At 37.5% G+C, this 12,993-nt stretch overlaps 2 protein-coding genes across 6 annotated transcripts; one reads left to right on the top strand and one right to left on the bottom strand.

Moving 5' to 3' along the window:
- Window positions 1–7,872, top strand: LOC107491892 (protein LATE ELONGATED HYPOCOTYL). 4 transcript variants are annotated; one of them, XM_021126147.2, is made up of 8 exons: window positions 1–157; window positions 574–599; window positions 833–1,024; window positions 1,144–1,255; window positions 1,499–1,560; window positions 5,387–5,611; window positions 5,702–7,096; window positions 7,182–7,872. In XM_021126147.2, the coding sequence occupies exons 3-8, from the start codon at window positions 986–988 to the stop codon at window positions 7,578–7,580; spliced, it is 2,232 nt and encodes a 743-aa protein (XP_020981806.1). In that variant the 5' UTR covers window positions 1–157; window positions 574–599; window positions 833–985; the 3' UTR covers window positions 7,581–7,872. The 4 variants fall into 4 exon arrangements, with proteins under 4 accessions (XP_020981806.1, XP_015968297.1, XP_015968296.1 ...); XM_016112811.3 differs by having other exon boundaries at window positions 830–1,024; window positions 5,705–7,096; XM_016112810.3 differs by having other exon boundaries at window positions 830–1,024.
- Window positions 7,873–8,238: 366 nt separating this feature from the next.
- Window positions 8,239–12,588, bottom strand: LOC107491893 (serine/threonine-protein kinase ATG1a). Of its 2 annotated transcripts, none has more exons than XM_052262883.1 (13): window positions 11,990–12,588; window positions 11,778–11,895; window positions 11,619–11,677; window positions 11,418–11,482; window positions 10,848–10,941; window positions 10,663–10,743; window positions 10,447–10,558; window positions 10,230–10,285; window positions 9,893–10,145; window positions 9,442–9,806; window positions 9,002–9,290; window positions 8,823–8,893; window positions 8,239–8,716 (listed from the first exon to the last, which is right to left on the bottom strand). In XM_052262883.1, the coding sequence occupies exons 1-13, from the start codon at window positions 12,233–12,235 to the stop codon at window positions 8,486–8,488; spliced, it is 2,040 nt and encodes a 679-aa protein (XP_052118843.1). In that variant the 5' UTR covers window positions 12,236–12,588; the 3' UTR covers window positions 8,239–8,485. The 2 variants fall into 2 exon arrangements, with proteins under 2 accessions (XP_052118843.1, XP_015968299.1); XM_016112813.3 differs by having other exon boundaries at window positions 9,893–10,152; window positions 10,231–10,285; window positions 11,990–12,585.
- Between the last annotated feature and the right edge of the window lie 405 nt (window positions 12,589–12,993).

Below are 12,993 nucleotides of genomic sequence, written 5' to 3'. Positions count from 1 at the left end.
CGCCATTGCTCGAGATGACTTCTCCGCCTCCGGGGACCGTTAGATGAATTCCCTCAATTCTCATGCATGATCGCTCTTCCAAGCTTCCTCCTCCTCCTCTTCTTCTTCTTCTTCTTCTTCTCCTCCTTCTTCTTCGTCACCATGACTTTGTTCCAAGGTACTTTACTGTTTGCTTTCTGTTTTCTCTTCTTCTTTCTTTATAATTTCTTTTCCCCCTCTTTTTGGTTTGGTTTCCGAGAAAATATAATCTCCAGAAACTGATAAACGATTTATTCTTCGCCTTTTCGTTTTCCTCTCTTTGGTTATGTTCACAAAATAAATTGCAGGATTCGAATACATCAGGTACGCTGAGCTGAACTTTTCTGCTAGGATAGTCTCTCGTTAAATATTCGCTACTACAAACAGCTGAACTTTCCTTTGCGATTAGTTTTTCTCGGTAACCAAACAAGAGAATGGAAATTGTTAATTAGTATTTGTAGTGACAGAGATAGTATTAATTAAGTGATGTAAGAAGTCAGAAGCTAGAAGTGGTCTGAGATATTTACTAATTATAGTTGTTTCCACGTTTGGAAGGTTTCAGCGCTGTGGAGTTCGTTTTGGTGAGGATTCTGATTATGGAATTTTCTTTTATTCTTTGGGAGAAGCGTCTCTCTCTCTCTCTCTCTGTCGCGGTGGATTCTTAAAATTTGATAAATCTTTTTCTTATAGTTCTTTCTATCTATTATCTTGTATGTGTTATGACTTTATGAGTTGGAATGCTTATGAATAACTGTTGATTCCAAACAGAGACGGATCTCTACCTATTCTTTTCGCTTTGTTTATTTTGCAGTAGCAACCTCTTCTTTCTATCAGATACTGCTTACTTTCACCATAACGGCTTTAGGATTTGCTGTGCTCCATGTCACAAAGGACGAAGGGAGATATTCCTTTTATCCATTCCTTGTCAGGGAAGATCTGAAGCAGCGTCAGCTGCACACGTCCTGTAATGGATGCATACTCCTCTGGAGAAGAAGTGGTTGTTAAGGTCAGTTTATTGCAGTACATGGAAATCTTTAACTTGTCATGATGCAGCTCTGATTTTCTCTTGAAAGGAAATTAAACGATTTTAGTTTCATTAACTAATGAGATAACTGGCAATTGCAGACAAGAAAACCATATACAATTACGAAGCAAAGAGAACGATGGACAGAGGAGGAGCATAATCGGTTCCTAGAAGCCCTAAAGCTATATGGGCGAGCATGGCAGCGGATAGAAGGTAATATTTTACTCCCAACCGACGCCTAATTTTTTAACTGTTATTTTTTTGGCATTTCACCTGATGAATATATTCAGTTTAGATTGCCAATTAATCTCGAAATATATCCGGACTCAAAATTTTGAAATTGATGTCAGCTGCTGACTTTCTCTTTAGGAAAAATAAATAGATCTTAACTGGAATCTCTTTTTCTCCCGTCTTCTACCCGTTTTTCTTTTTTCGTGTTTTGATTCTGTTGTGCAGAGCATATAGGAACAAAGACTGCTGTGCAAATCAGGAGCCATGCACAGAAATTCTTTTCAAAGGTCAATGGGTACCTTCTCATCTCGGATCATATGTTAGAAATATTGATCCTTTTACATGAATTTATGCTTTTTCTTGACTTGCTATTGATTTATTTAGTAGTTTGGTACGTTATTTAGTACACTTTAATGAATACAATTCCTGTCCGTTGCCATAAAATAATTCTGTATCTAAACTGTTGCTTTCGAACTTCAAAGATCTTACATGAAAATTAAGTAAATCTGACAAATTGACCAACTTTGTCAGGGAAATTCAAAGCAAAAGTGATTCTTTGATGTTAATGTTTTGTTCAGAAAGTTGTTAGCTCTTTCTAAAGGCACTTGTGAGGATGGTATTGAATTATGGTTGATGAGTCATGGTACATCAAAATAGATTGAGAAATTTACATTAGATGATAAAGGAGGTTAAAATCGTACATAAAACGTGATAGAAACTAAAACGTGATGGGAACTAAGTAATGGATATAACTGTGTATCGGTAATGTTTCTAGATATGTCAAAAGATTATTTATGTTTAACATGGAAGCTTCTTTTTGGTGTATGTTCAAGTTGACTTAGAATGAAATAAATATAATACTCTGATTACAAAACTTTTCATCTTATTGATTTGTTAAATTGTGATACTTTTAATGGAAACAAAATGTCATGAAGTTGATGCCCACTCCATAAACAATTAAACATAGTGTATGTAAGGATAGTATGACCCAATTTACATCACTGCACATTATGCATAGTGTTGGAGGCCCATTTTCATATTCTAATCAGTGGCCTTTGGAGAACACATTACGCTACTGACTAAACAAGTAGAGAAAGTTTAACTACCTTCTACATTAAGGTTAAGCATTTCAAGGGTAAACCATCTTTGCAAAAGAAATCCAAATTTCCCTATGCTACAGTAATATACAATAAATCCAAGTGCAAGAATCTTCAATATGCTATTGCGTATAAGTATAGAAGTTTCATGGATGTAGTTCAAATTAATAATGAGTAACGACTTAATGACTACTAGAGGTTCATTCAGAAAATTTAATGGATTTTAAGGCTGTAGGGTTCTTAAGTGAGATTTACAATGCTAATTTATAACTAAGAAAGTTGACCCTGCAAACCAACAAGGTTGGTTGGAATTCCAGCACTTTCAAAGCTAGTATGTAAGTCAGCCGGATCATGTGTGTATATGGACCAAGTGTAAGGATAATGTTTTGGGTATTTAGGCTTTGTACTTTGTGTAGAGAAGTAAAGGAGGACAATAATTTAGTGCCTAGAATGACAGGGTCTAGAGGATTGTTATCTAGCTGCAAAATCAGTGCCTATTAGAGTATAATGCAAGATAAGACAACACAGAGAGAAATGGAATCGTTTCTCATAACTCTTATTGAATACTCAATAACTCCAATGTTATTCTTCATTGAATATATCAGACGCACTTGTATATAGTATGTATATGCACAAAAGTAAAAGGATTTGGACACTGATAGTCTGATAGAGTAACTCCCTTATTCATTTTTTATGGCCTTTACTAAATTGCTTCCAATTGCTGAAATTACAGTGCTCCTTAGGTGAAGGAAAAAGCTCAGGACATAACTTCAGTCTTAGGTATTTGTATGGGTTACATTTTCTGATGCACCTATGATTTCTGTGTTAAACACAAGTCAATAACTGTTCTGAATTGAGTTACCATGCCAAACCCTTTTACTGGGTTCTATTTGGAGAATAGAAGGGGGACTTCACTCTATTTGACAATAACCTACCGATAGCCACTTTGATACCAGCTATCAGTATTCAGTATTCACCTTAATCCAGCCTATAGGTAACCCTTTCTATGGCACCGATAACCAAGGGTCTGATAACATTGTTAAGTACCTAAGGAAAGTGGAAAACCACACCTAAAAGCTATAGGATTTGGACTCTGGCAGTCTGATAGAGTAACACCCTTATTCTTTTTTTATGGCATTTACTAAATTACTTACAGTTGCTGAAATTACACTGTACGCATGAGGCGAAGGAAAAAGCTTAGGACATAACTTCAGTCTCAGGTATTTGGGTTACAGTTGCTGAAATTACACAACTTCAGTCTCAGGTATTTGGGTTACAGTTGCTGAAATTACACTATACGCATTCGGTATTCACCTTAATCCAACCTATATGTAATTTCCATGGTGCTGACAACCAAGGTTCTAATACCATTGTTATGTACCTAAAGAAGGTGGGAAACCACACCCAAAAAGCTAGCTATTAAGGAGAGAGAACCACTTTCCTTAAATATAACGTCAAGTATCCCAATTACCCGATGTGAGACTTTGGGCACTCCATAATACCAAAGTCCCTAACATGGCTCAAATCGATGGAGATAAAAACTGTAATGGACATATAATATGTGAACTAATATTCGTTTTAAAGTTGAAAAAAGCAGTTGGGTTTGGGTGGGTTTTGGATCCTTCCAGTTTGCCCGGTTTTACCAACAGTGAAAGATGAGAGAGGGGGGTGGAGTGGTTGGCCAAATAGTCAATTTGGTCAAGGTACCCCCCTTCCCTCCCTCTCTATTTTTGTTCATTGTGATAGTATTTGTGCCTCATGTACAGCATAGAGCTACCTGTCAAAGCAAAAAGAACAACAAATTAGTCACAAGGAACAAAGCCAGGTCAGGTCAGACGATGCCATAAAAAGTACCCGAAAATGGTTAAACCCACCCAGCTGAATTTGTGCTGCTTAATGTCAGAACCCAGCACAAACATTTATAAGTACCACTGAAACCTCAAAGTTAACATTTTAGAGCTGATCTTACATGGAATTTATCAATTTAAACAGAAAACCAGCCTAATAGAAAATTTTATAAGTGGACTAAACCAGAAAAATGATATCGAAAGCTGTATTTTTTTTAAAAAAAAAAACTTAGTTGTAGGATTGAAGATTAAACAAAATCATGCTCTAACATTAAATTATTCAACTTCTGAGTTATTGTCCTCATAGGAGATAGCTGGTCGATCTCTCATGGAGAATAACCGCTGGTTACTTTTGGACTTTCCTCAATAAAAGAAATATTTTTAAACTGATTCCGGAGGAGCTGTAAAAGATCCCAGTATTGCATGACAAAACTTTTTCAAACATATACTATTCACATACCTCCACTTCAAGTCATTCACATAATACCTTGGTCCCTTTGACTTCTGTATAATGAGCTTGTTATAAATGTTAGCTGTTTTTTCTATGATGAGGAAAGGCTTTTTCTTTGATTTCCCAGTGCACCATACCATACATGAAAGTTTAGTTGGAAAACTATATTCTGAGAAAAAGGGAACATTTATCAAATGTTTGTGGTTGTTTTCTTCATGTCAGATTCTTGTCAATAATTGCCTTTAGTCATGATTGTAATTGATAATATACGATATATGATTTGGTACTATGCAATCTTTTGTGGACTGTTAGTTGACATCTCCTGTTCCATGGAACTAGAACTCAGTTTCCAGCTCACTAATTCTACTTTAATAATCCTTGACTACACCTAAATTTATTTTTCCCCCAACATGATTGGAGAAACTTTCTAGATACTGTCTTTTCTTGGCATTCTTCGAATAAAAAGGTCTTGTACATAATTTTCTTCTCTTCATCTCAATAAAATTCTTTTTTTTTTTTTTTGTGAAGAAAACAGTGTACAAAGTTGATTCTGCTACATGTGAAATCACTGTAATGTTCGTGTTAGATATACCCAAAATTTACTGATTAGTATTTTGGAAATCATCAATAGAACCACTGCTTAATCCCACCAGAATGCTTAGATGGTTTCTGTGAAACCTCACCTGCTGATAATATTGTTACAATTTTTTACTTCCAGTTGGAGAAAGAGGCCCTTGTAAAGGGTGTTCCGTTAGGACAGGCTATTGATATAGACATCCCACCACCAAGGCCCAAAAGAAAACCAAGCAATCCTTATCCCCGTAAGACCAATGTTGGCACCCCAACCTCACATAGTGGAGCAAAATATGGAAAGCTTTTCATTTCAGTTGCATCTTCACATTGTAAACAAACACTGGACTTGGAGAAAGAACCTCTACCAGAGGTTAATTTTTATTTTCTATATTTTGGTTCAGAAAATTTTATTGTGTATCCCTGTTAGTGAAATAATTGTGCTTGTTCCCTCTTCTGTCAGAAGCATAATGAAGATGAAAGGCCAACTTATGCAAACGAGAATAAGAGTGAAGGCTGCTCAAAAGTGTTTGCTGTTCTTGAGGAGGCACCCAGTTTGTCCCCATCTTCAGCAGACAAGAATTTAATACCAATGCAAAATTCATGTGCCTTGAGGGAGTATATACCTTTAGTGAAAGATGTAATAGTTGAAGATGAAGGAAATCAATCTTTTGTTACTGTTGAACATGAAAATCAGAAGTTGGGGATAGATGATGGTAAGTGCACGCAAACCAATGGCATTTGTAAAGCCTCTAAGATGGACATTTATTGTGCTTCTAAAGCCAAAATGGTTCATACTGAGAAAGCAGATGGAATTCAAGGCAGTCAGAATTACCCAAGGCATGTTACTGTGCATGTCATTGATGGGAATCATGGAACTGCTACACAAAATCCATCCCATGATACATTGTTTCGAGACTCCGTAATTCCGCAAGGAGGGGTTAATGGGCAACCAAATCATTTTACCAATCCAGCTGCATCAAACACAAGTGAAAGTCAAAATGACACAGCACGATCCTCTATTCATCAAACATTCCCCCCATGTCCTCCTTTCATGCAGCATAATCAAGAAGATTACCAATCATTTCTTCACATGTCATCCACATTTTCAAGTCTTATTGTTTCCACATTGATGCAAAACCCTGCCGCCCATGCTGCAGCAAGTTTTGCTGCAATGATTTGGCCCTGTGCAAGTGCAGAGACACCAGCAAATTCTCATTCGTGCTCTCAAGGAAGCTTTCCATCTAGCCATATTGGTTCTCCTCCAAGTGTGGCGGCTATAGCAGCTGCGACTGTAGCTGCTGCAACTGCGTGGTGGGCTGCCCATGGGCTGCTTCCTTTGTGTGCCCCACTTCATACTGCCTTTGCCTGTCCACCTTCATCAGCAACTGCAGCTCCCTTGATCAATACTGGCGAGGCATCACCCAAGACAGAGCAAGGAAACGTTGCTCCAGAAAATCCTCTGCAAGATCAGACAGCTGATCCAGAATATTCAGAAGCTCTTCATGCTCAAGATTCATCTTCTAAGTCACCAGCTGTTTCTTCATCCGAATATGAAGAGATTGGAGATGCCCAATTAAACGCTTCAACCAAGGCTACTACTGATCATGGGAAGAACCAAGAAGTTTCTGAACACCTTGACCCTGACAAAGTGAATGGCAGCAAACAAGTTGACCGCTCCTCATGTGGTTCCAACTCAGCCTCTAGCAGTGAAGAAACAGATGCACTAGAGAAGGAAGAAAAAGAAAAGGAAGAGTCCAAAACACATGATGCAAACCATGTAGATACTGAGCCAATTAATCGTCGTTGTAGAAGCATTAGCTACCTTACGGATTCTTGGAAGGAGGTCTCCGAAGAGGTGCTGGATAATATCTTATGACATAAATTTATTGTAATCTATGCATATATTGTTTTTCTCCTCATGCCATAATTGTTATTATCAGGGACGGCTGGCCTTCCAGGCTCTATTCTCCAGAGAAGTGTTACCTCAAAGTTTTTCACCTCCGCATGATTTGATAAACAAGGATCATCAGATGGGCAATATCAAACATGACAATCAGCAGGTTGAGTGCAAAGATGAAGAGGATCTTGACAGTAAGAAATGCAGTTCTCAGTGTGAAGGGGTGCAAAAAAACCTGCAATTTGAAGAAAATAAGAAAGAAGAGGAGGGACTGCTGGCCATAGGTCTTGGACAAGGTAAGCTCAAGACTCGTCGAACAGGGTTTAAACCTTACAAAAGATGTTCAGTAGATGCCAAGGAAACCAGGATTGGAATGGCCTGTAACCATGGTGAAGAGAAGGGTCCCAAGAGAATACGCCTGGAAGGGGAGGCTTCAACATGACTATTGACATATGCAGCATTGAGCATGCAGGTGCAGTCAGAGTCACACTAGGCACACCTCTTTTGCATATCATTAATGTCCCCTTCTTTGGTGTTGTATTGTTTTTATTCTACTTCAGCCCACGAAACTCATCGTGTAGGTGCGTGTACCATATTAAATTACCAGATACACTCTTTTACTTTCTTAAACTGATGTTACTGCTGTTAAAAACCCCGCTACATAGATAAGAAACATTAAGTACTGTTTGAGCATTGAACATTCAAGTAATTTATGATCCTTCATTCAGTCATTATCCCCGTTTTCTTTTCAAGTGTCGACATCTATGAATCATTTGTCTTCTATTTCAAACTATTCGCGCATTGACTAAAAAAGGTAGCATGACTGTATATGATTATTATAAATAATTTAATATGATGTATTACATGACACTAATGAAAGTATCGCTGTTTTCACTAAAAATTACTTGGGTACTACGAATTTCTCCCGGTTTTGTGTGTACATTGCATATATTCCATGCATAAATGAACTAAGAACAGCTATTGTTTGAGGAAGGCGCTTTCTATATACAGATTTCAAAATCGTAGTAACCGCAATATAATTCCACCTTCTCAAAAGCAATTTGAATACATTGCACATGTAGTTGGTTCAGAACTGCATGTTAAAGACTATTTACAATTTCCACATTGAAAGAATTAAGAACATTTATATACACGGAATTAAGCAAATATCAAGGTCCCTCTACAACGCCATAGTAGGTCATATATTTCTCTATACACTTAACGTATCTGTCAAAAGTTTAGTAGGCCACAATAATAAGAAGTTAGCCTTGACGCCACCAACAATTGCTTCACTTTATCCACAAATAACAAGTGGCCATGTAAGGACTACTGTACATAGCTGGTTATTTACTCAGACAAAAGAACATGGGTTGCTTTGGGAGAAGACTCTGATGAAGATTTTTGATGGGATTGCAAGTTGTGAATATATTGTAGGATTCGCTTCTCGTTAGCAGCAGTAAGCAAAAATGGCGGGTTTAATGGAAGGTTCGTTGCTTCCCCCACAATAAAGGAAAGCAGAAGCATAGCTTTTGAATAAGATGCAGCTGCCCTACCTCTGTTCTCCATATATTCATCTACCTGGAAAAATAGCAAGCACCTAAGTACTAGCATTTTCATTCATATACCCTTGAGGAAGACTAGGGCTCAGAAAAAATTGATTAGTGCACATTGGAGATGTACTTACAGCACCACTTTTACCAACTAGGAGTGCTTCTTGGAATATGATCTCCATTGCATCTGGCATCTCAGCTTCTCCTGTAAATATATTTTCTAGTACTATGAGTATATAGGAAGATAATTCCTTAGATAATATGGAACTAATGGAAGGATTAGAATAATTCCTGAAATAAAAAGCTTTCCTACCATCCATATTTTGAATATGACGTGACAGTGTCTGAGCACTATCAACTGCAGCAATAAACCCCTCTTTTGCCCACATGTAGACTGACAAAGGATCACAGAAATTTATTTTCTTTTCCATGTTCTGTGATGAACCCACATCTCCATAGGAAGTTCTGGCTTCATTGGCCAAAGTGCTTGCAGGCAACACACCCTTATTCATCCAAGATTCACAAACTTCTAGAGCTTTCTTCCATATAGCCAAAACTACCAACTCAACTGCAAACGATTCCAGATACAATTTTGCATTGTACTGCAAGATATGGACATCCAAATTATTATATATTTTGAAAAGACAACAGAAAGAGCGGCAGAGTACATTATAACTATTTTCATTTTCAGGCATATTTCAAAACCAATAAAAACCATATCACAGTGTGATGTAGTGAACAAGACTAACTCACCTTTTCACATGAAAGCTCCGCAAGGATCTGCACATACAGATGCAATAACTCTAGCCTGTTTGAAGAGCTCAGCGAGGAAGTTCCATGCATTTTACTTAAGACATCAAATGCACGGGATGCCGCTAATGCCACAGGTTCGCCACTTTTCGGATCTTCTAATTCACCAGCATGGCAATGGGATGGATCATTTGTTTGCATTGGAACACCAGTTTCCATGTTAGTCCTCTTTGAAGAGCAAATAGAAACCTTGCAAGTGGAATTATCTTGCACAGATGCCTCAAAGTACTCAGAGAAAGCTTCCAATGATGCAAAATGATGATTGACTAGGACATAATCTTTTTCAATGGACTCCATTAAACGAGAAACTGAAAGGAAATTTAGGTTTGGAACGATAAATAATGGGCAGGAAGCAATGCAAAAAGAAGAATGCAATTTTCAGAATGTATTAGACCTTGAGGTTCTTTTGACAAATGAGAACAACCAAAAACAGGTGTCTCAACAGCCTGAATGCCAATTGTTTTCTTCCCAGTATTTCTTTGCAGTGCCAAAGTATCATTGAGAACTGAATTGACTACAACTGGATCATCTACTAATGACTCAACATGATGCCCAGAATGCAACTGAGACATGTCCGAAGTGGAGGTAACTAAGTGTTGAACCACGGATCTCTCTGATGGATGCAATAAAGACTGCTCAACATGCATGATTAACCTGTAAGTTATATAATGTAAGATGTTAATATTAGTTATGACTTGGAAGGAAATGAGAAAGGAGGGAAGAAAATATCACCTGGGTTCCTGAAGGAAATTGTGATTGAAGAACTCCTTGAAAGTTAATCGCTCAACTGCATATTAAAATAAAAACTTTATGGAAGTTCTCCACATAAAATCTAACTGTCATGCAAAACATATGTATAATTATATTCAACCTCAGATTCATCATCTTTGTGCATCTGCAACATGATGCAGAAGATTTGACATACACAGATGTACATGCCATTGATACCTGGGTTTCGACGTAAAAGGCCTTTGCAAAGATCCAAGCAATCAGAATGTAGCTCTTTTAAAGCCTCTTGGGGAAACTGCGGCTCGGTAGATGTCAAAATATTTTGAAAAAGCTGCAATGCAAAAAATAAAAAATTGTCAGAGGAGAAAATAGGATCACAAGGAACTTTTATTTTTTGTTTTAATGAATTGAAGCAGAAGTAGCCTCTTTGAAAACCTGCAGTTGACTATTTCCATCAAATGGTGGCTTCCCAGTTACTAGTTGGAACAATATTGCCCCTACACTCCATAAATCAGCCTGCAATTACAATACAATTCTACTTTTTCATTCTTCATAAAAAAAGAAAAAGGAATAACAAATATTTGCATGTACAATCCAATATTGTTTCTAACTTTCATCACCTTGGCATCATATTTTTTATTTTGAATTATCTCTGGAGCCATGTATAATGGTGAACCACACAAAGTGTCAGCCAAACCCTGGGGTGTGAGAGACCTAGTATAACAGCACATTAGGAAACGGAGTAAAGAAAGTTTTAGTATTCTTGATTCCATCCAGTTGGAGTTAAAAACCATTGGAGAACCAAATATAGGAAAACAGTTTGAATGCTTGCCAGAGAGAGAGAGAGAGAGAGAGAGAGAAAAGAGGAAAGTGGGGTGGGGGGGTGTTCCACAAGTAGAGAAGGTGCCGCATCAAGGATCAAACAATGTCATGGTATCATATCATAAATAATATTCATATTTAAACCATTAATATTTAAATGTCAAACTGTTGTTTATGGATAGTTTCCCCACCGGAGATGGCTGAGTGTCATGTAAATCTGCCATCAATCATTTATGAAGAAGCAAGACACAGCATCCTTTTTCAGAAAAACATTATTAGGTCATTCTAGCATAACAATAAGCCAGTGATAAGTATAAAATAATAATGGCACAAAGTTGTATTGTTTAACTCCAATGAAGCCATAGTACCTTGCAAAACCAAAATCTCCTATTTTCATGAGTGGTGTAGCTCCAGAAGTTGCCAATAGTAAGTTCTGCATGTATGTTTAGGGAAAAACAAGTATCATCAGGGCATGAACCATTTACAATGTGAAAGCCATAGTATCTTAAAAGAAAACTTATCAGCTTTTTGGTAGGAATCTAACAAAATATACTTGGTCACTTAGATACCTGTGGTTTCAAATCTCTGTGAATGAGGTTCTTCTCTTGAAGAACCTGCAACCCCGCAGCTACAAGGGAAAAGCACATGGCAACACAACATGAGTGATGGACACAAACATGAAAAAGCTTGAAATTATGATAATAAAGGAAAAAGCCATAAGAGGTTACCCAATTGGATCATGAAGTGCCTGGCAGTGGCTTCAGAAACTTTGCCATGGCGATGAATGTAAGCTGCAAGGTCGCCACCACTACAATACTCCAACACAAGGTAAATCCTGTCCTTGGTCTATAATCAGAGTAAAAAACAGAAAAGGCAGCAACTTTGAGCATGAAAGAGTGAGTTGAATAAGCAGAATTGGGGTGCAGGGTGCCTCAGTTACCTGAATAGCTTCGAAGAGTCGAATGATGTTGGGATGATCGATTGTGCTGAGAATAGTAATCTCTTTAAACAGATTCTCACTCACTTTGGGGCTCAGCTGCTTCTTATCGATCTCCTTAACAGCCACCACCGTGCCGGATTTGCGGTGCCTTGAACGCCACACTACCGCGAAGGAACCCGACCCGATTTTAGGTCCAAGTATGTAATCTCCGATCACCCGGGTCCCTCCTCCTCCTCCGAAATCCATAACCCAATCGGAATTCCTATGAAAGAGAGCAAAGGAGAATCAGAAAACCTACGGAGCCATATGACGTGGTGTGTTTGGCGTGCTGCCTGTGTGTAACTAACTAACTAACTCAGTGAAAGAGCGGAACGGAATTGAATTCAATAGGATTGGATTGTTGGGATGGATTGATGATATTTGGAAGGGAATCTAAGGAAAGATTGTGTTTTTCTTTTTCTTTTTTTTTGTGCGGAAACGAAGCCGAGAACAGCACAACAGGGCAACTGGCAAGTCACTCAAACTCACGGAAGTTGCTGAGTGGACCAACTACAACTTATCTGCGGAGATGACTTGGAAGAAACCTGCAAATTATAAAATAGGAACACCGAACACACACACTACACTCTAGTCATTATGCCTAATTAAAAATACACTACTAATTTAATTTTAATGCGAATCTCACTTTATAATTCTATTCGTTTATTTTAATTTAGAATATCCACGTCAATAATAAATATAAAATCGCCAACTTGATTTTTTTTTTTTATCAATTTTACATTAAATAATTTTTTAAAATATAAATATGACAAATTCATTATTCAGACATACTACACATACAAAATTTTTTGGTATACAAATTTATACAAATTGACCTAAACCCAACAAAAATAATCCTCAGCTTAGATTGCATGCAAATACGAGCTTCTCCAACTCTTGAATAGCGCAGAAATCATTATGACAAATGGTTCATCTTTCTCAATCAAAACCGCAACACTCAAAAT

This window comes from Arachis duranensis, chromosome 6, assembly GCF_000817695.3.
Source record: "Arachis duranensis cultivar V14167 chromosome 6, aradu.V14167.gnm2.J7QH, whole genome shotgun sequence".
In the NCBI taxonomy this organism is placed as follows: Eukaryota; Viridiplantae; Streptophyta; class Magnoliopsida; order Fabales; family Fabaceae; genus Arachis; species Arachis duranensis.
Note: the sequence above shows the minus strand (reverse complement) of the source record. Positions and strands in the feature narration are given on the sequence as shown.

Excerpts from the sequence above, each read along its gene's own strand:
- LOC107491892 (XM_021126147.2), top strand. The coding sequence starts at position 986 with ATGGATGCATACTCCTCTGGAGAAGAAGTGGTTGTTAAG. Across the intron at positions 1,256-1,498 it reads AGCATGGCAGCGGATAGAAG|AGCATATAGGAACAAAGACT; the intron begins GTAATATTTTAC and ends TCTGTTGTGCAG. Across the intron at positions 7,097-7,181 it reads GGAAGGAGGTCTCCGAAGAG|GGACGGCTGGCCTTCCAGGC; the intron begins GTGCTGGATAAT and ends TGTTATTATCAG.
- LOC107491893 (XM_016112813.3), bottom strand. The coding sequence starts at position 12,235 with ATGGATTTCGGAGGAGGAGGAGGGACCCGGGTGATCGGAGATTACATA. Across the intron at positions 11,678-11,777 it reads GCACTTCATGATCCAATTGG|CTGCGGGGTTGCAGGTTCTT; the intron begins GTAACCTCTTAT and ends TTTCCCTTGTAG. Across the intron at positions 8,894-9,001 it reads TCATATTCAAAATATGGATG|GAGAAGCTGAGATGCCAGAT; the intron begins GTAGGAAAGCTT and ends ATATATTTACAG.